This window comes from Bos taurus, chromosome 11, assembly GCF_002263795.3.
Source record: "Bos taurus isolate L1 Dominette 01449 registration number 42190680 breed Hereford chromosome 11, ARS-UCD2.0, whole genome shotgun sequence".
NCBI classification, from domain to species: Eukaryota; Metazoa; Chordata; class Mammalia; order Artiodactyla; family Bovidae; genus Bos; species Bos taurus.
Genome location: NC_037338.1, coordinates 100,875,307 through 100,895,162, shown reverse-complemented (window position 1 = coordinate 100,895,162; position 19,856 = coordinate 100,875,307). Strand labels below are relative to the sequence as shown.

Genomic DNA, 19,856 nt, shown 5'->3' with positions numbered 1-19,856 from the left:
GGGTCGCACAGAGTCGGACACAACTGAAGTGACTTAGCAGCAGCAGCAGCAGCATACCTTGATTTTTTTCATTTAATGCTGTATCACAGAAATATGAACATCCCGACACAGTTGGCACACGTGCAGACTGAGGACAGGGAGAGCAGAACTGGCCCAGCCACTGCGTGCACATTCACACGTAAACTGGCATATTACAGGGTCCCTTCAAGTCCTACTTTGCGGGAGATGAAACATGATAAAGGAAGTCCATGTGCTCTGCAGAAACCCATCTGAGTCTCTTAGCCAAAGTGCTGGTAATACGCACTTCTGAGTGTCTCACATCCTTCTGGGGATGAGTAGGGTATATAAACAAACCAGTGAAATAAACAAAGGAATGAATGAAAGGGAAATGGATGCTGCTAGCAAGAGCCTGTTATAAAGGGGAGTGCTGAAGAAGAAGAAAAACAAACAAACAAACCCAGCAGAGAGACTGAAGGAAGGTCATGACTCCTCTTTCCTTTCTTTAAGGTCAGTATGTAGTCATAGCTTCCTCAGAGCCATGCCCCAATCTCAGTTTTTCTTTGGAGAAAAGTGGGAACTTCAATTCCTACATATGCACTAGAATAACAGAGGCTAAATCAAGCAAAACTCCAAGCAGTCAAATTACTTCCAAGCTGATGCTTTAAGACTGTCTTTTACCCTCTCGCCCAGCTGAAAAGATTTCCTGTATTATCAAGGCAAATAAGAACTCAAACGCTGCAGAATTGCTGAGAAAATCATCTTAAATATTTCCCCTCAACCACTCTACTTTAGAGTGACGCTGGAGAAAGCTGTTAAGGAAATGGCTGACACAGCTTTCAACTGAAGCGGCAGGCTCACCACCACCTGAAAGGCCAGGGCGTTTACGGCAACTTACCTCCATCATCCAAGGGCCGCTTCTGCACTCCGTAGCCGTACACTGAGGGGTCCACCAGAGGTGTGGAGTTATTCAAGTGAGGGATTGAGTCAATTTTAGCAGCAATCTACAGAGAGAACCAGATTTAAATACTCAGTAACAAGTCATGGCTCCATCAAGGGAGGAAGACAGTCTTCTTTAAAGGGCTTTACCCCATTTCTCCACCCGAAGGAGATTAATTAAAACAACATTACAGGACAAGGACTTTGCACTCCTGAATTTTCTTTTAGTCTTAGTAATAAGGTGTCTTTTGAAATGATACTTCCAAAAACGTGTCTTCCACAAGCAAATTTTTAAGTCATCACTTAAAAAAATACAGCTATACCACATTTTAAGGAAAAAAGCAGGCCAACAATATGAAGAACTTTGTTCAAAATATTTTAACACAGGGTTTCCTTAAGGAGCAAATTCCCAAGCAATATTTAAAAGGCCATGAATTTGTTCAAATCTGACAGCTCTTTAGAAATGTTTGTCATCTTAAAACTTCAACCCCTATAAACTGATGATGGAATACATGGAAACATAAAACAAGCTGCTCTTCACTGGAAGTCCAAACAGCAGGGGGGTGACCATCTGTCCAGACTAGTTTGGAAGGATTCCTGCACTGGAGAAATCAAGATAACCTGTGAGTGCTACTTAACTTTTAATATTTACCTGTCAGTTAAAGAACAGAACACAGCTATTAAACTTCCACCAGAAACAGATGCTGTGGACAGCTTCCTACATGTATCTACTAGGAATTAGGGAATAAATGTCATGGTCACATAAATTAACTCTGATTCAATCAATGGAATGTTTGCAACTGCTCTTGATGTTAGTCCCTCAGTTAAGCCTAACAAGCCAGGGTGGATTAAGGGACAGCCAGCACAGATGTCCCAGAGCAGAGCCTTTCAGAGGTAGTTTTCCTGAGGTTGTCCAAATGTGCCCAGAAGTCTGAGAGCTTCCGGAACCAACATAAAGTACTTTAGACAAATAAACAACCAAAGACAGTCACGATACTGCAAACCTAAGGCAGAATTTAATGTTAGGTACCCTGGATCAGGTCTCATCCTTTCATTTACTAGTTCTGTGATGTCGGGCAAGTACTTTTCCTCTCTGCCTAAGACCTTCCAGGTTTAACACCATCTGCTTTGTAGTTTCTGGAAAGATAACAACATACTCTGAACACAAATGAGCTTTGCACATGAGAAAGCACTTCGCAAATATCAGAGCTGTAAGACAAGGCAACTCACCCAACAAAGAGCTGAGGGCCTACTATGTCCCAGGCTCAGTGGTGAAGAGTCAGGGGGGAGTCACAGGTACACAAGCTAATCAATAAGCTGATCGTTCCAGCTGCTGATACACAATACTAACTGAAAGGCAAGGACACACAGAGCCTTCAGGAGGTGCTGCTTTAAATGGGGTGACCAGGGAAGGCAGCTGGCATCTGAGACCTGCATGATGAGGAAGAGCATTACAGGCAGAGGAAATAGCTTGTTCCAAGACCCTGAGGCTAGAGCAAGCTTGGCAGGTGTGTGCCTGAAAGAGAGATTGATGTCACTAGAATAGAAGGAACCAGATGTATTCCAAGAGGTGGGCAATGGCCAGTTCATGTAGGGCTTTAGAGGTCATTGGAAGGGGCTTGAATTATATGTATATATAGAGAATTAATTTATTAATTAATGCTGCACCCCCTTGGGTTGCAAGATCTTAGTTCCCTGACCAGCGATTGAACCTGTGCCCCAAGGAGTGGAAGCGTGGAGTCCTAACCAATGGACTGTCAGAGAAATCCGGGGCTTGGGTTTTATATGAAGGGTGATGGGAGGCAACTACAAGACTTAGTAAAAGAAGTAACTTGCTAATTTATGATTTTAAAAGATTCCCTTGGACAAAGAAAATAGATTCAAAGGGGACAAAAGTAGCAAGGCCATTTAGGAATTATTCTAGGCCAGAAGTCAGCAAGCCATAGCTGATGAACTACCTATCCTGGTAAATAAAGATTCATTATAACAAAGCCACACCCATTTCACAGAGATCATATGCTGTGCAGAGCATATACATGTATATAATTTAATATCTGGACTTAAAAAACAAAAAAGAGTTTGCCCTGTCGAGGCTACAGATGATGGTAGCCTGGATAGGTGCTTGTTTTAAAGTATTATTTTAAGTTAAACACTCAAAGTTAAGAGAGACTGCTGATAGAAACCTCATCTCCTATATTCAAACTTCAAGGCAAGTGGCCATTTGCTCTAAAACAAAATACTGTATAAATCTTGCCTAACAGCATTTTACCACCAACTCACAATCTTGCTCTCCATATTTGTTTTGGATAAGCTAGTGGAAAGTTGGCTACTTAAGATGCAAAAATTATCTTTAAGGACTCAGCTGGGAAAGCAAGTGATTAAAAGGCGAGAATACTGCAGCAGTTTATGCCCCCATGGAGACCCTTTCATTTGCCACAATGGACTGAGCAGGTACATGGCCGATGCGGGGCTTTCCAAGATTATTGGTTTAAAGACAGACCAAAATATTGGCAAGAGACAGTGAGGAGGACCCCGAAACACAGGGGAAAAGGGTGTGATTATCAGTGGAGTCCCTCAACAGCATGCATGCCGAATCACTCTCAAAGAGAGGATAAGCTCTACATATTTGGCACACTCTATCCATTTTTTTTTTTTTTAATGTGGACCATTTTTCAAGTCTTTTCTGAATTTCTTTCAATATTGCTTCTGTTTCATGTTTTGGTTTTTTGGCCACGAGGCAAGTGGGATCTTAGTTCCCCAGCCAGGGATCGAACTGGTAACCCTGGCACTGGAAGGCAAAATCTAAACCACTCCAGCACCAGGAAGTCCCTTTCTACCCTCTTCTGCTGATGCCTCTTGGCTCCCAGAGCTTCTTCCTTCCTTCCAAAGTAGCCAAGATGTTATTCCTGAGTCCTTGGCCTTCCTTATAATTTATATACTATGTTTCACATATTGCCAGAATGTCACTTTCTGCCAAAGCTGAGATATTAAATCATTACGTTACAGTAGCTTTTCTGCTCCTACCTTTGATTAAGTCAACAAGCCTCCTAAAACATGACTGAGAATTTCAGATTTGTTTTTAAATCATGTTTGCTTCGGGCAGCTATAAATTTGGGAAATTTTCACTAAGAGAAAAGTAGTACAGGATAATGGTTAAGAGTTGTAGCCCTGAAGTCAATAACTGCACTTGAACCCTGGCTAAACAAACGTTAGAAGTATTTGAACATTATAATACACAATTATTTCATAGTTTACATTGATATTACATTGTATATTACAATATACTTTGTAATTTTTATATTTATAACGTAATATTTTGCAATAATCTGTAATATCTCTTTACAGCAATAAAGAAACAATGTATTCCTTTATTCAAACAAATGCAACCTTGTTCTAAGAAGTGATTTTAAATGCCTTCTAAAATAGTACGAGTTTAAGTGTTATGAGTGCTTACTATGTCCAGGCACTCCAAGAGCAGTTTAAAGATGCCATCTCATTTTCTCTCACGATGATTCTTTAGGAGGTTAGCAGTATTATTTCCATTTCAAGACAAGGAAAAGCGAAGCTCAAAAGAAGCTGAGTGACCTGCCCAGAGTCACACATCTTCTAAGTGGCAGAAACATTGCTGAAGCACAGGCTGCCTGACTCGAGTCCATGCTACTAATCACAGCACTAGGCTAACTATCCCTCTTACTTCCACCTAATGCTTTCTTAACCAGAGTCACTCCCCGAGGACTTAAAGCCTAATGGGCTCCAGTACACAGAACTCCAGCAATTCGTCATGCCTGTAACTGACCATCCTGAACAGCAGCTGCTTAAGGGAAGCAAGGTACATCTTCAGTTAATAATGGTGTAGGTCAGAAAAGAGCCACAGAAGCCAGGATATTCCAAGAACAAGGCCATGCCAACGCTTATCTGAAAGCACGACCTTGAGGGAACGCTGGTACTGATTTTCTGCTACTTGATTCACTTTCCTCCCTTCTGGAGGGAAGGCGGCAAGAGTGGGTTACCTCACTACCTGTGCTATTTTAAGCACCATAATAGATGAAATATTTATAAATCAATGCCATGACACTTAACCTCCACTGCCAGCCGCTAGTGGAAATGTGGAGACGCGAAGGGGAGCACTGGACCGGCGGTCAGTCATGATCCGGCCTTTCCAGCTGGCCTTCCAGTGTACGACCTTGGGCAAGACCTTCAGTGGTCCACCTTCAGTGGGCTTGCTCCCTGAAAAATGCAGGGGCGAACTAAACCACTGTTTTCTAAGGAGCACAAGGCAATTTGGGGAGGTGCATGGATGAATGTTCAAAACATTTTTAGCAAATCTAAATTTTACAATGATTTTAAAATATGAAGTAAAAAGAATATTGAAGGTTCACTTAGAACCAGGGCAATTAGTTAACCCCAGTGCACATCTTTAAGTTCTGTCATCAGAGTAGCTCACCCTATAAATCCAAACAGAAAGCTGTGTCTCTTTTCACAACTTCACATTCAGTAAAACTTCACACTAAATGGAAACAGGCAAGGCCATCTGAGCCGCAGCAAGTCATCCACACGCTGTGTCCGTGCTACTCAAGAGTCACTGCTGATTCTCATGGGGCCAGCAAGCAGAGGTGACAGCTCACACCACCACTTGCAGAGAAGGAACCCAACTTGCGTCCTCTGCTCTAAAGTCGCCCCAAGTGGCCCTGCCCTGGAGAATTCACCCCTGGTGAATTCACAGGCTGGATGCAAAGTCTCTACTCCCCACAGCTGGAAGAAAACAGTATGTGGCCAGAGCAGTGGAACCCAGTGGCCAAGAGTGAGCAAGTCCCAGAGAGCAGGGTCTAGAGCCGTGGATAGAGTCAAGCCCACTATCTAGGTTACTAAGAAGACAGATTGTATATTAAGCTTGCTGTGTACTAAGTGTCTGATGGTGCCCTCATTTAATCCTCAGTGACCTCAGAAAGTAGCTACTAGTCTCAATTCTATGGGGTTTGGAGCCAATCTGCTGGAACTGTATCCAAGGGGATACCAAGATAACAATGTAAGGCACCCGGAACAATGCTGGGCACACCGTAAGGAAAGAGAAGTGCTTGCTATTTTAATCCTTTATTGAATTAATAATAACACGGAAAAGTACATAGGCAAGTTGTTAACCTGAATTTTCATATACAAAAATGCCTGTGCAACTAGCATCCTGATCAGGAAACAGTACATGACTGGTACCCTCGAAGCTGGTCTCAAACTCCTTTCAGTCACTACCCACCTCTACCTCCCAAGCTATTCCATAAATATATACATATATCTATATGGTGGTTTTATATGTATGTGTGTATACATATAAACCACCACCCACGACCTCCATTTTACAGATGAGAAAAATTGAGGCTTAGATGTTAGATAACTTGTCCAAAGTCATTAACCGAGTAATTTTCAGAACCAGAATTGGAACTCATATAGAATGAATCCAGTCATCTTAATAATCACTTCACTACCTCCTGTGTATTCCACAACTATCAAATGAGAGAATCTGTATCAAAGTCCTTGCCTGGCACACACCACAACAAGCTCACTGAATGGGAGCTACTGCTGTTGTCATTAGAGGTGGGGCCCTGTCTGATCCTGCCCTATTAACTGGCATTAACCAAAACAATCGAATACGATATCAGCTCTTCTTGGTAGCTTTTCCTGACAATACAGGCCACCCACATTTGGTGAGAATTAAACACTCTATTATCTGTTTGCAAAGCACTGTGTAAACTACCTTTAAGTGGTTGATCTCATGGAGGAAGTTATTGATTATACTCTCCTCACTGTAGGGAGCTCTTTGAGGCATGGACCTCTCAATCATCCTGGTACTCCAAGGACAAAGGTCCCTTGACTGGGAGCTCCAGGGGTTAGCTTTAGAGAATTCATAAACCTCCTGAAATAACAGACAGAACTATTTAAATATTTCTGAGACATAGTTCAAAGTTTTCAGGAGTCTTGTAAAGTTCCACGCTCCAAAAAAAGTTAAAGAACCTCCCTAACACACAGCAAAATGTTTGGCACATAGAAAGTACTCAGTAAATTTTGCTAAATTTAATATAGAGAAGCCTCCTATAGGCAAAATGCTACGATGACCAGCTGAGGCTCTAGGCCAAAATACTTTTCCAGCTAGGAGCCCCCCTCAAAGGCCCTAAAGATGACATGACCATTACTTATCTCCTGTAGTGTTAGTTGTTCCATCATGTCTGACTCTTTGGGACCCTATGGACTGTAGCCCACCAGGCTTCTCTGTCCAAGGAATTCTCCAGGGAAGAATACTGGAGTGGGTAGCCATTCCTTTCTCCAGGGGATCTTCCTGACCCAGAGATCAAACTCGGGTATCCTGCTTTGCAGATGGATTCTTTACCTTCTGAGCCACCAGGGAAGCCCTCTCTTAGTTTCCATCTAATTGCACCAGCATCCTTTCAATGCTTTAAGACCCCGCTGCAGAATTCTCACTGAAATTGAAAACTACCAAACTACCACTACAAAGGAAACAAGTCGCTCTTAGAACGCAGAAGACAGGGTCCAAGGACTATTGCGTATGTTAATTATTTGCGTGCTTCTGAGAAAACTGCTTTATCTACCTTTGGCTTATTATTTTCAAATATAAAATGGGAATTATAACCCTTATCTTGACTATTTCACTTGGTTGTCGTGAGGAGCTGATACTGGTATGATAAAACCAGTGGTAAACTTGTCTTATTAATCATTACAATGGCCCAGCACCCAGCAAGGGGCCCTGGACTCAGCAGATCCTCAAATAATGGCAGGCAATCTGAATTACATCACAATTTCCATGAACGCTACTCAGTCTTGCAAGTGATTTGCTATCATCTGACATTAGGATAAAAATGCAGTTCATGCTTCCAAAAGTATTGGCTATTCTTTCCCAAGTATCCTTGTAACTGAACTCTAAACGCAAAACATTTTCAAGAGGGATGATTCTTAACAGAGTGAAAGAATTGCACAGAAAAGCTAGGGAGAGGGGAACCTTGAACAGACACCCAACACAACACATTAGAAAGGAAAAGAATCAAAATAATACCATCAAAATTTTTTTCAGATCTAGCTAGACAGAAGCTCTGAATGTTTGTGAGCTTGAAGGGGCCATTGAGATTATCTAGCTTAATGTTTCCTAAAGTCTGATCCACAGGAGGTGATCTGGTTTCATGAAAAGAGGGTAAGAAGTGACAGATCTTCTTAGGCATATTTACAATGCATATCCCAAACCCTAGTATGACCTTATGAATAGAAGCAAACTTAGGGTTCCAAGAAATGGCAACCCACTCCAGTATTCGAGTCTGGAAAACTCCATGGACAGAGGAACCTGGCAGGCCAGAGGGCTGCAAAGAGTTAGTCAAGACTGAGCGTAACAACAAGGGCTCCGACAAGTCCTGAAGTGAAGAAGCCAATTCACCCTTATTTAACCCTGTATCCCCCAGACCTCTCTGGCCATGAGCCCTTTCCATGGAAGACCTATGAACAGCTTGTAGATCAAACGCTGGGAAAGGCCAAGCTGGCCCCAGGTCATGTAGCTATTTGCAAAAGACTCAGATGTCCTAACTCTCCACCCAGAGTTCTCGCCATTAGAAATTTCAAGTAACAGTATGGACTTACAATTTGGACAAAGATGAGGGGACAAAGCTGCTGATCAGGCAATCCAATGGGCAGCATAAAGCAAGGTGGTGGGAATCCAGGCAAACCAGAGAGTCAATATCACGTCCAAAGGGGCAGCTGCTACTGAGCTCCTGCTACTCAGCTCCAGCTCACTGCAGAACATGGGAGCAGTGTGGCCAAGGCTGAGCTGGAAATTCCCATTTTCGCATGGAATTGTTCTGGTTATCAAGTGGTGGACCCCTGTGGTCAAACAGTACAGGCCTGCAGGACCACTCTGAGCCTTCTCCAGTCCACAGGCCACCAGTTTAAAAACTCTGGTCTAGGCAAATTTGAATTTGGGACATGTAACAGAAACATTAATTTGATGATACACATGGGCTGACAGATTTTACAAGAAAGATAAAGAAGCCTCAGCTGAAAATGAGAACAGTGTTAAGAGGCATCCAGTGTAATGCATTCTTTATCTACCCTTTTTCAACACCAAAGATGAAGTCTGGTGACCCAAAGGGGCTCAGTCGCATCATGAAAACCCTTACCCAGGAACTTGCTCCCTGTAGGGTCCTCTATATACCTCTAAATACCGAGCAGCCCACAGATGTCCTGCAGATGCTGCTTTTCTTCAAGTGTCTGAGAAAGTTCAAAAGAATGCACACATTGGAGTTAGTCCCTTGTGAAACGATGACTTGAGCTCCTCAACCAGCGGGCATTCCTGAGATGGTCTCAGTGGAGTAAACTCACAGCAACTGAGCACTGAGTACCCATGACTCCGTTGTGAGGTGCATACATCACACATGAGGTGAGCAAAGGCGTCTCTTCTCAAGGGGTGTGCAGCGGGAAATGAACACAGGCCTTTTCTTTAAATGATGGACACACAGTCTGTTAAAGGACACGCAGTGTATCTCCACAGCACAGGGGCCGAACCATCAACTGCTCAGGCTCAAAGTGTGAACCGGTGGCACTGAAAAGCATGTCCAGGTGGACTGTGGAACTTCTGAGGCCCTGTGCCGCCCACCAGCTCCCAGAAAAAGTGCTGGTAAGGAATGGGTCCTAGGTCTTAAAACCGGTCAAAATGTTACTTTCCACAGACTCTCCACTGGTTTGGTCACAATCATTTGGAAGGAGAAGCACCCAGATGCCCAATGCCATCAGCCACCATACATACGCTATATGTATGGGAACAGAACCCTTTCGAGTTATGCAGTGCAGAGGTGCTGATTGGGTTGAGGGCAAAATAGGACCTTAAAGCCTTAAAAAGCCCTGGCAGTCTGGCAAAAGAATGTCTATTTGGGTGACGACTGGCAGGCGGTTGGCCCAGCTCATAGAAGGCTGCTGGGGACCTCTAAGACACAGTGGTGTGACACTGTCCTGGTAACATGCAGATGGGTGAACCTGGACATGGATGCTACTGAATCATCACAGTGGGCTTTCCAGGAACGCTTTTATATTTTTAGGAAAATGAAATAAGACAAAACAGGTTTGCATCTAATTTGTCCATCATTTCCACAAAGTTCCCTCGAAAGCCTGAGAGACAGCAGTCAGGGTAGAGGTGCAGTGGGGCCACAGTACAGGATAACCTGGCTTTGAGTCCACATCCCATTCTTATCTGGACCCTGTGCTCTCTAAACAATGAGCGGAAGACACACTTTCATTTTGCTAACCAGTCAATGACTTCTGAGAACTGGACATGATTTTTTTTTAATACCCAGCAGTTTTAGATCTTCACCAGTGGGATCGAATTGCAACACTTTTCTACATGTGTGTGTACTTTCCTACAAAATGGCTATGTGAGCCCTTTGGCCAAACACTATTAACTCACTGGACTTCATGCTGCTGCAGAGATTTTAAATTTTATATGACATCTTCAGAGATTCCCTTCAGATCTAGGAATGCCAGGCTCAGGGCAAACTAACAGCAACAACTGGCTCCCTTTGCTGGAAAGCGTCCAAAGGATATGAAAAGAGGCTTCAAGAGGCTAGGAGGGAAGCTTAGTGGATTAGGTGCTGGACTCCACATACCAGACTGAAGAGAAACCATAGGTTCAAATCCAAGCAGGGTCAACTCAGACTCTACTGTGATATTCTGGATAAACTGAGCATCAGACAGCTCAGTGCTCCCTGACTAACTTAGGAGGGCCTTACCAACAGACCCTGGTGTTTACAAGGGTACCTGAGAGAAGGGAAAGCTTTGCAATCATTTAAAGAAATTCACTGTCTTTTATCTCCAATTACTGGGGGGGTGGGGAGGTGGGGGTGGCGGGGCGGAGATCACACCTCTGTAACACGCTGTGTATACAATGGCAAAGTAGAAACACCACCATCAGATACCCAAATAGTATGAGGCCCTTTGAGGTAAGCTTTACTGTAAGCACACAATATTTTAGATTTCTAACATCCCATTCGTGCCCAATGCAAATCTATAAATAAACCTAAAATTAGCCACAAACCTGTGTTTTCTTTAGTTTTTAAGGCCATCAGTCCTTGGAGATAGTATCGACCTCCAGCTGTTAACATTCAGAAGTGATACACTTACAGCACTGTCTCCATTGGGCTTACAACTGCTCCAGTCAATGGTGCATTTCAGAGCTGGGAACAGTTCCAGTGAAGTTTCCTCTGCTAGTAGTAAACACCACTGCTTCAACAATCCACATTAGGTCAGCATATAAACAGAGGGTCTCTCTCCCTCTTGAGCAGGTTGTCCAAGAATACGAGTTCAACCACTGGCTCAAGAGAAGCAGAAAGTCTTCTCAAAGGTTCAAAATTCATTTTATGTTCAACTATAGGCCTTCTGCAAACTGAGGATCTGAGCTCTTTAGGGTAGTGACTATACTTCTTCCTGGATACAGAGGCCGACAAGGTGATTGTCACACATCAGCACAGAGTGAAAAGCCATTACATATTAGTAGCCAGTGAGAAACAAGGTTCAGGACCCTGTACTGTAGAGAGCAGTGTAACACGCCGGCAAGCAGAGTGGTGGAAGGGGAGCTGGATGGCACTGTTCATCCATTACAGCCACTGGCTGGCTCTGAAGTCTAAGTAAGATGGATACTCACTAGCATATTGCTTGGTGCCTAGGCAGTAAGTAACAAGTCATCGGATAAAATTTTAGGCTGAACCACAGGTTTGGAAACTTCTGGGATCCAATGTAATGTCTACAGGAGCATCAGTATTAAAATGAAAAGTCAGTATCTGGGAAACAGGTAGGGTTCCCTCCCCTGGAATACTGGAAAGAGGTGTAAAGACCGTATCTTCAAGCGACCAAGTTGAGACTTTCTTCTAATACAATGGGTCCTGTAGCTTTCTGTTAGGAATCAAGCAGTAATTAGTTATAGCCCAACTTTTAAAGAATTCGTTAGTATGCCTACAATTAAATAGGAAGAGATGATGAGTATGAGACACTCAGCAAAGAAGTTTAAGTGTTAGAGCTAACTTATCGCTAAGTTTCACACACAATACAGGTTCTGTTCTAAGCATCATACCAGAAACCAAAGAGTATTTCTGGCAGGTCCCATATTCATTCTCCAGGGAAGCTTGCAAACCTCTTAAAAACCAGTTTATTTAACTCTGACAAAATGCACGACATTGTCAGATGGTCAAATTTCACTGCTGGAATGACTCCATTATCACATGCTCCCTGAAAGAGGAAAAACTATTGCCCATAAGGAATGTCTATGTCTTATGGACCATCCACATCTACTTAATAACTTCCCTCTCCCAGAGCGCCCTCAAAAGTAAACTACCCTCTAATTCCTAGTCTAAACCGGCTGTTTCCCCACTTTTAAGAAGCTACTGGGCCTGAGACAGGCCCCTTCTGCCCAGACCCGGGTTCACTCCGTGAGCCCCCCAGTTCCCTACCCCTGTAAACCTCAGAACCCCAGGCTGGCTGCCCTGCGGGTCCAGCCCCCACCCCGGCGCGAGGGCGCGACAGGGCCCAGGCGTCCTGGGTCAACCCTTTCCCAGCAGCTGCGGGAACCTAGGAGACCCGCCCGACAGTCTGGGCCTTGGTCCTCCCACTGGTGCCTCATCCCATGGCTCCTCCCGGCTGCAGGCGTCCCAAGAAACTGCCGAAGCGCCCAGCTGGGGCGTCAGCCCAGGTTTACGTCCCGCCCCCAGGACAGACCCCCCTCCTTCTCCCCATCAGGCCCGACCGGCCCCGCCTCGGGCTCCCGTGCTCCCGCCGGCCGGCCGCGCGCGTACCTGCCGGACCCGGTGCAGAGCGTCCACGAAGCCCTCAGCCTTCATCCCCACCGGAGCGCTCTGCCCCTGCACCAGCTCCGCCATTACCGCCCCCGCCGCCGCCGCCCGCCGCCGCCGCCACCGCCGCTCGGCTCCCCTGTCCGGCCTCCCGCTCCACTTGGGGACCCGTAGCCGGAAAGGGAAAGTCGCTCCACTTCCGGCGGAAGGGAAGCCGGGACGCTCGCCGACGCGAGAGGAGCCGCGTCTGCGGGGGCTGGGTCGGGGCACGTGACCGCGGTCCGACCGGAAGTGGAGGGGCGGGTCCTGTCGTCTGGTCTTGAGGGGACCGGTTGCTCCCTGGCCATTTCCAGACGCGACTTCATCTAGGGCCTTCGAGGATGTCGTGACAGACTTTTTGAGGCGTGTGTCTGTGGTCCGAGATGCCCGGCTGTCGGCTGTTTGGAAACCCAGAGGGGAGTGACGTGGCTTTCCCTAGACGGCACCCTGGCTGTCCCTCTCAGAAAGTGACCATCGATTAGGAATATTGAGACTAAGCGGTTTGAAATGGCACCGTGAGGACACAGAGGGTGGCTGGAGGGCAAGCAACAGCACCACAAAAATGTCAGTGCCCCACGTTTGCAGAATCCTGGGCCCGAGTTCTTGCAGCGTCATCAGTTTGCAGTAGGATGAGCTAATGCCACACCTGGCATTGCTTAGCGACACGGCTCTGAAAGGACGCTTCTGTGGAAGCCAGCGGTTGTGTCTTCTGACACATTCCTTCACGAACTCGGGCTCAGGGGAAACAGGAAATACCACCGGACCATCGTTGCTTCACTGCTTGCTGAGTCAAAACAGTATTGCTAGAGGGCTTCTTGGAACGCTTAAGTAACTAGATAACGGATATTTCAAAGCGAGGGACGGAATCTTAATACTGGGACACCTTGAGCTTTTGAGGTGGATTTTTACAAATGAGCAAACGTCCTCCCCCTGCAAAGAAACAAGATTTAGGGGCTTGACACGCATCTTGTCGGTGATGGTGGTGGTGGTGTAGTCACTAAGTCGTGTCCAAGTCTTGTGACTCCATGAACTGTAGCCTGCCAGGCTCCTCTGTCCATTGGATTCTCCAGGCAAGAAACTGGAGTGGATAACCTTTTCCTTTCCCCAGCAGATCTTCCCAACCCAGGAATCCAACCGGGGTCTCTTGCATTGGAAGCGGATTCTTTACCAACTGAGCTATCAGGGAAGCCCCAAGAATACTGCACTGGGTAGTTAGTCCCTTCTGCAGGGGCTCTTCCTGACCCAAGAATCGAACCTGGGTCTCCCACATTGCAGGCAGATTCTTTACCATCTGAGCCACCAGGGAAGTCCCATCTTGTCAGTGGCAGGTCCAAACTGGGGTGCCCCTCTTTGGCCTAACAAGATGACCCTCGTGATTAATATTTCCAAGCCCTATAGTGCTAAGGAATTGAATTTTAATGGAGAGTCATGTTGTCAACCATTGTGTGCACTATCTGAAGTTATGAAGGAAGATGAGCACTAAAAAAGGGAAAATAAAGATAAAAAATCAAGTGTGACTTCTCTTGAGCCTTTTTGTTAAACTAATAGGAGACTGTAGGTTTTGCAAAGCAGTAAGAGACATAATTGGCCAATAATCCAAGAGCAATTCTTCCTTTATTAGTGACTTCACTATTCCACTATGAGTCCCTTTAGAGCAGAGACTGAGTCTTATCTCTCCCTGTATCCCTAGGTACTTAGAAACTTATTTTGAATTGAATAAAACCAAGTTGGATTAATTGCTAGGTTATGGTGTGTAGTGTTAATTTTTCAGTTACATCCAACCCTTTGTGACCCCATGAACTGGAGGCAGGCAGGCTCCTCTGTCCATGGGCTTCTCCAGGCAAGAATACTGGAGTGGGTGGCCATTTCCTTCTCCACAGGTTATGGTAAAATAAAAGAATTTGGCAAGATTGCAATACTGGAGATGATCACTTTTGGCCAAAATGTTGGAAATCACATAGCTGGCTGTGTCACTGCTGTTTAAGTGCTGTTATGAGGCAGGCCAACACATCTATTTGTGGTCCAGCCTGGGTTTGCTAGTGTTTTAACTTTCTTATTCTTACAAAAATTAAGGATATGGCATCAACCTTCCCAAATGTGAATAGCTCTACTGACCCAGTATCAGTGATACTTGTGTTTTGAATATTTTTAAAAATTCTGAGCTGAGTACGTTGATTTATGGGCTTCTCCCATGGTTCCTTTCCTGATGGCTCAGATGGTAAAACATCTGCTTGCAATGCAGGAGACCAGAGTTTGATCCGTGGGTTGGGAAGATCCCCTGGAGAAGGAAATGGCAACCCACTCCAGTACTCTTGCCTGGAAAATCCCATGGATAGAGGAGCCTGGTAGACTACATTCCGTGGGGTCGCAAAGAGTCGGACACGACTGAGTGACTTCACTTTCACTTTTCTTTCCCGTGGTTCAGTGGTAAAGAATCCATCTGCCAGTGCAGGAGATGCAGGAGACCCAGATTCAATCCCTGGGTCTGGAATCTCCTGAAGGAGGAAATGGCAACCCATCCCAGTATTATTACTTGGAGAATTCCATGGACAGAGGAGCCTGGTGGGGTACAGTCCATGGCATCGCAGAGTCAGACATGACTGAGTACCGTGTTGATTCATCCAAATTCCAGCTGGCTTGCCCTTTGAATGAAAACAGGATGATTGGTCCAAATATAAGACACAGTTCAAGGTTTATTCCAAAGACCACAGAATGCCTAAATAAGATAGTGAGGTTCCCATTCTTCCCGTTTAGTGATTGAGTAGCTTTGGACAACTCTCAATATTTCTGGGGGCACCAAAAAAGAGAATGACCCAGACCTAGTCAGGTCAGTGTTCTATGTTCTACTAACTCCCTAGACTTCATCATCCTAGCTTGTATTGCAGTTGCTTTTAAATCACTGTGTACTTACTATCTGTTTTTTTTTTTTTTTTCACTAGAATAAAACACTTCTGCTGAGACCAGGACTGTATCGTCTTGTTCATCGTTCTCCCTAATACCTAACACAATGCCTGGCATTTGGTCGGCTCTCAATATTTTTGAAATTAATGAATGGGAATGATTTTGCTTATATTGGGTAGGAAGAAGATTCTCGGAGGTTAAAAAAAAATCACATATTCTGTGGTTACTCATTGCATATGAGACTGTCATGTAAATAGGCCATTCCCACTCTGTCTTTTCTGTTTCCCTGCTCTTTGTCTTTTGCTCTTCTTTATGGAGATCTCCTCTCAACGTGATCTTCCTGTCTTTCTGTAGGGTTTTTCATCAATGCTTTCACGTTTTTAATTCCTAAGAGCTCTTCCGTGCTTTCCCAACATTCCTTTCTTTAAAAAGTAGCATTTTGTTCTTGTTTCCTGGATAGGATATCTTTCCTGTCTCCCTGAGGATGATAAAGATAGTCTTTAAATAAAAGTTTACTCTCATTGCACATTTCATGTGGCTTACAGGTCACTGTTTTCATATTGTATGTATGTATGTGATTATCTATCAATCAAGTAGGTAGGCGTTATGGTCCCTATCTTTCATGGTGCAGACTTTCCTCAAATGTTTGGGAATACATGGTGGCCTGTTCATGCTTCTGAGTGGGTGATTAAGTGAGCATAGGTGAGGATTGTTGACTGTGGACTTCAATGTAGAATGGTCCAACTGGGCATCTCCCAGTGTCAGCATCTTTAAGCCATTCCTCTTGGGCCAGTTAGACTCCCCATAGAAAATGCTCAATCTGCTTTCTGGAAATCCAAGCACCTATTTTAAATCATACATTCATTCACCTGATGATCTGACTAATGCTTCCACGTGACCATAACTGCAGAGAGAGCAGCGCTATGTCCACGTTTGCCCCTGTGTCTCCAGTATTGAGCCCAAGTACACGTTCAAAGAGCAACGATTTCTGTAAATTAATGAGTAGACCCTTTTGGCAATGTCCCATCGTATTATCTTAATCTCTGATCTATTATTTTTATTACAAAATGTTTCAGAGAGAGATCAGTCGCTCAGTCGTGTCCGACTCTTTGAGACCCCATGAATTGCAGCACCCCAGGCCTCCCTGTCCATCACCAACTCCTGGAGTTCACTCAGACTCATGTCCATTGAGTCAGTGATGCCATCCAGCCATCTCAACCTCTGTCGTCCCCTTCTCCTCCTGACCCCAATCCCTCCCAGCATCAGAGTCTTTTCCAATGAGTCAACTCTTCCCATCAGGTGGCCAAAGTACTGGAGTTTCGCTTTAGCATCAGTCCTTCCAAAGAACACCCAGGACCGATCTCCTTTAGGATGGACTGGTTGGATCTCCTTGCAGTCCAAGGGACTCTCAAGAGTCTTCTCCAACACCACAGTTCAAAAGCATCAATTCTTCGGCACTCAGCTTTCTTCACAGTTCAACTCTCACATCCATACATGACCACAGGAAAAACCATAGCCTTGACTAGACGAACCTTTGTTGGCAAAGGAATGTCTCTGCTTTTGAATATGCTATCTAGGTTGGTCATAACTTTCATTCCAAGGAGTAAGCATCTTTTAATTTCATGGCTGCAGTCACCATCTGCAGTGATTTTGGAGCCCAGAAAAATGAAGTCTGACACTGTTTCCACTGTTTTCCCATCTATTTCCCATGAAGTGATGGGACCGGATGCCATGATCTTCGTTTTCTGAATGTTGAGCTTTAAGCCAACTTTTTCACTCTCCACTTTCACTTTCATCAAGAGGCTTTTGAGTTCCTCTTCACTTTCTGCCATAAGGGTGGTGTCATCTGCATATCTGAGGTGATTGATATTTCTCCCGGCAATCTTGATTCTGGCTTGTGTTTCTTCCAGTCCAGCGTTTCTCATGATGTACTCTGCATATAAGTTAAATAAGCAGGGTGACAATATACAGCCTTGACGTACTCTTTTTCCTACTTGGAACCAGTCTGTTGTTCCATGTCCAGTTCTAACTGTTGCTTCCTGATCTGCATACAGATTTCTCAAGAGGCAGATCAGGTGGTCTGGTATTTCCATCTCTTTCAGACTTTTCCACAGTTTATTGTAATCCACACAGTCAAAGGCTTCGGCATAGTCAATAAAGCAGAAATAGATGTTTTTCTGGAACTCTCTTGCTTTTTCCATGATCCAGCAGATGTTGGCAATTTGATCTCTGGTTCCTCTGCCTTTTCTAAAACCAGCTTGAACATCAGGAAGTTCATGGTTCACATATTGCTGAAGTCTGGCTTGGAGAATTTTGAGCATTATTTTACTAGCATGTGAGATGAGTGCAATTGTGCGGTAGTTTGAGCATTCTTTGGCATTGCCTTTCTTTGGGATTGGAATGAAGACTGACCTTTTCCAGTCCTGTGGCCACTGCTGAGTTTTCCAAATTTGCTGGCATATTGAGTGCAGCACTTTCACAGAATCATCTTTCAGGATTTGGAATAGCTCAACTGGAATTCTATCACCTCCACTAGCTTTGTTTGTAGTGATGCTTTCTAAGGCCCACTTGACTTCACATTCCAGGATGTCTGGCTCTAGGTCAGTGATCACACCATCGTGATTATCTGGGTCGTACAAAAATTATATAGAATAATGTAATGAATATCCATGTCCCTAATGTCAACATAAGAAATCAGCACTGCAGTTACTAGTGAAGAGCCCTGTGTAAGCCCCCATGATCCTTGCCTGTTCCTTCCCTCTCCAGTAGTAACTGCCTTCCTGAACTTGGTGATATGCATTCTAATGGTCTCTGTATTCATGTGTGTGTGTGTAATGCCTTTAAACATTATACAAATCCATTCTAATGGTCACTGTGTTCGTGTGTGTGTGTGTGTGTGTGTGTAATGCTTTTAAACACTATATAAATAGTATCACGCTCTATATATCCTTCTGTCATTTGTGTCTTTTTTTTTTTTTTTGGCCCCACATGTATTTTTGAGGTGTATGCAAGTTCAAATATGTAGCCATATTTTAGATACTTCCACTCTGTGATTCCCTTATATGAATAAACCAGAAATTATATATTCTTTCTCCTATGGATCACCATTTAAATTGTTTCCATGTTTCTTTTCTCTGCGACAAAATGATGTGGCAATGAGCTTTCTTGAACTTGTCTGCTTATGTAGTGTTTGGCAGATTCTCTAGGATGTACGCCCAGGGGTGAAATTCCTGGGAATTGGGGGAAGTGATAGGGAATACACCTCGTCAGCTTTGGTAGGTGAAGCCCAATTGCTCTCCAACGTGGACAATATTTCCAAAGGAGGACCCACATCCCACCAGCCGCAGATGAGTTCTTGTTACTCTTCCTCCTGGCTGACACTTGTTTATATCACTATTTTTAGTTTTGGAAATCTGATCAATTTTAAAATAAATATTTAATTTTTATATTGTGATTACATATATTACCATTTAAACTATTTTAAAAAGATTTTTTAAAGTCTTTTTTTAAATTTGTTATAATATTGCTTCTGTTTTCTGTTTTGCTTTTTTTGGCTCCCCAAACAGGGATCCAACCTGCACCCCCTGCATCAGAAGGCAAAGTCTTAACCACTGGACTACCAGGGAAGTCCCCATTTAAACTATTTTTAAGTGTACGGTTCAGTGATATTAAGTACATTCACATTGCTGTGCAACCACCACCTCCATCCACCTCCAGAACATCTCAGTTCAGTTCAGTTCAGTTGCTCAGTCATGACCCCAGCTGCCACCCCATGGACTGCAGCACGCCAGGCCTCCCTGTTCATTACCAACTCCCAGACCTTGCTCAAACTCATGTCCATCAAGTCAGTGATGCCATCCAACCATCTCATCCTCTGTCATTCCCTTCTCCTCCTGCCTTCAATCTTTCTCAGCATCAAGGTCTTTTCCAATGAGTCAGTTCTTCATATCAGGTGGCTAAACTTTTGGAGCTTCAGCTTCAGCATCAACCCTTCCAATGAATAATCAGGACTGATTTCTCTTAGGATGGACTGGTTTGATCTCCCCTCTGTCTAAGGGACTCTCAAGAGTCTTCTCTTACATGAAAGTTCAAAGCATCAATTCTTCGGTGCTCAGCTTTCTTTATGGTCCAACTCTCACATCCATACATGACTACTGGAAA

The 19,856-nt window shown here is 44.3% G+C and overlaps 1 protein-coding gene across 3 annotated transcripts in view; it reads right to left on the bottom strand.

The window, feature by feature from the left end:
• The window catches only part of FUBP3 (far upstream element binding protein 3), a 49,606-nt gene extending 36,689 nt beyond the window's left edge, over positions 1–12,917 (bottom strand). Inside the window, exons 1-3 of one of the 3 annotated variants that reach the window (XM_010810464.4) lie at positions 12,759–12,917; positions 11,009–11,862; positions 896–1,001 (exon numbers count right to left, since the gene is read on the bottom strand). Coding sequence is in view for 2 of the 3 variants with exons in the window: in XM_010810463.4 (XP_010808765.1) it covers positions 896–1,001; positions 12,759–12,842 (190 nt within the window). In the remaining variant the exon portion in view is untranslated. 3 annotated transcript variants of the gene reach the window in all.
• Between the last annotated feature and the right edge of the window lie 6,939 nt (positions 12,918–19,856).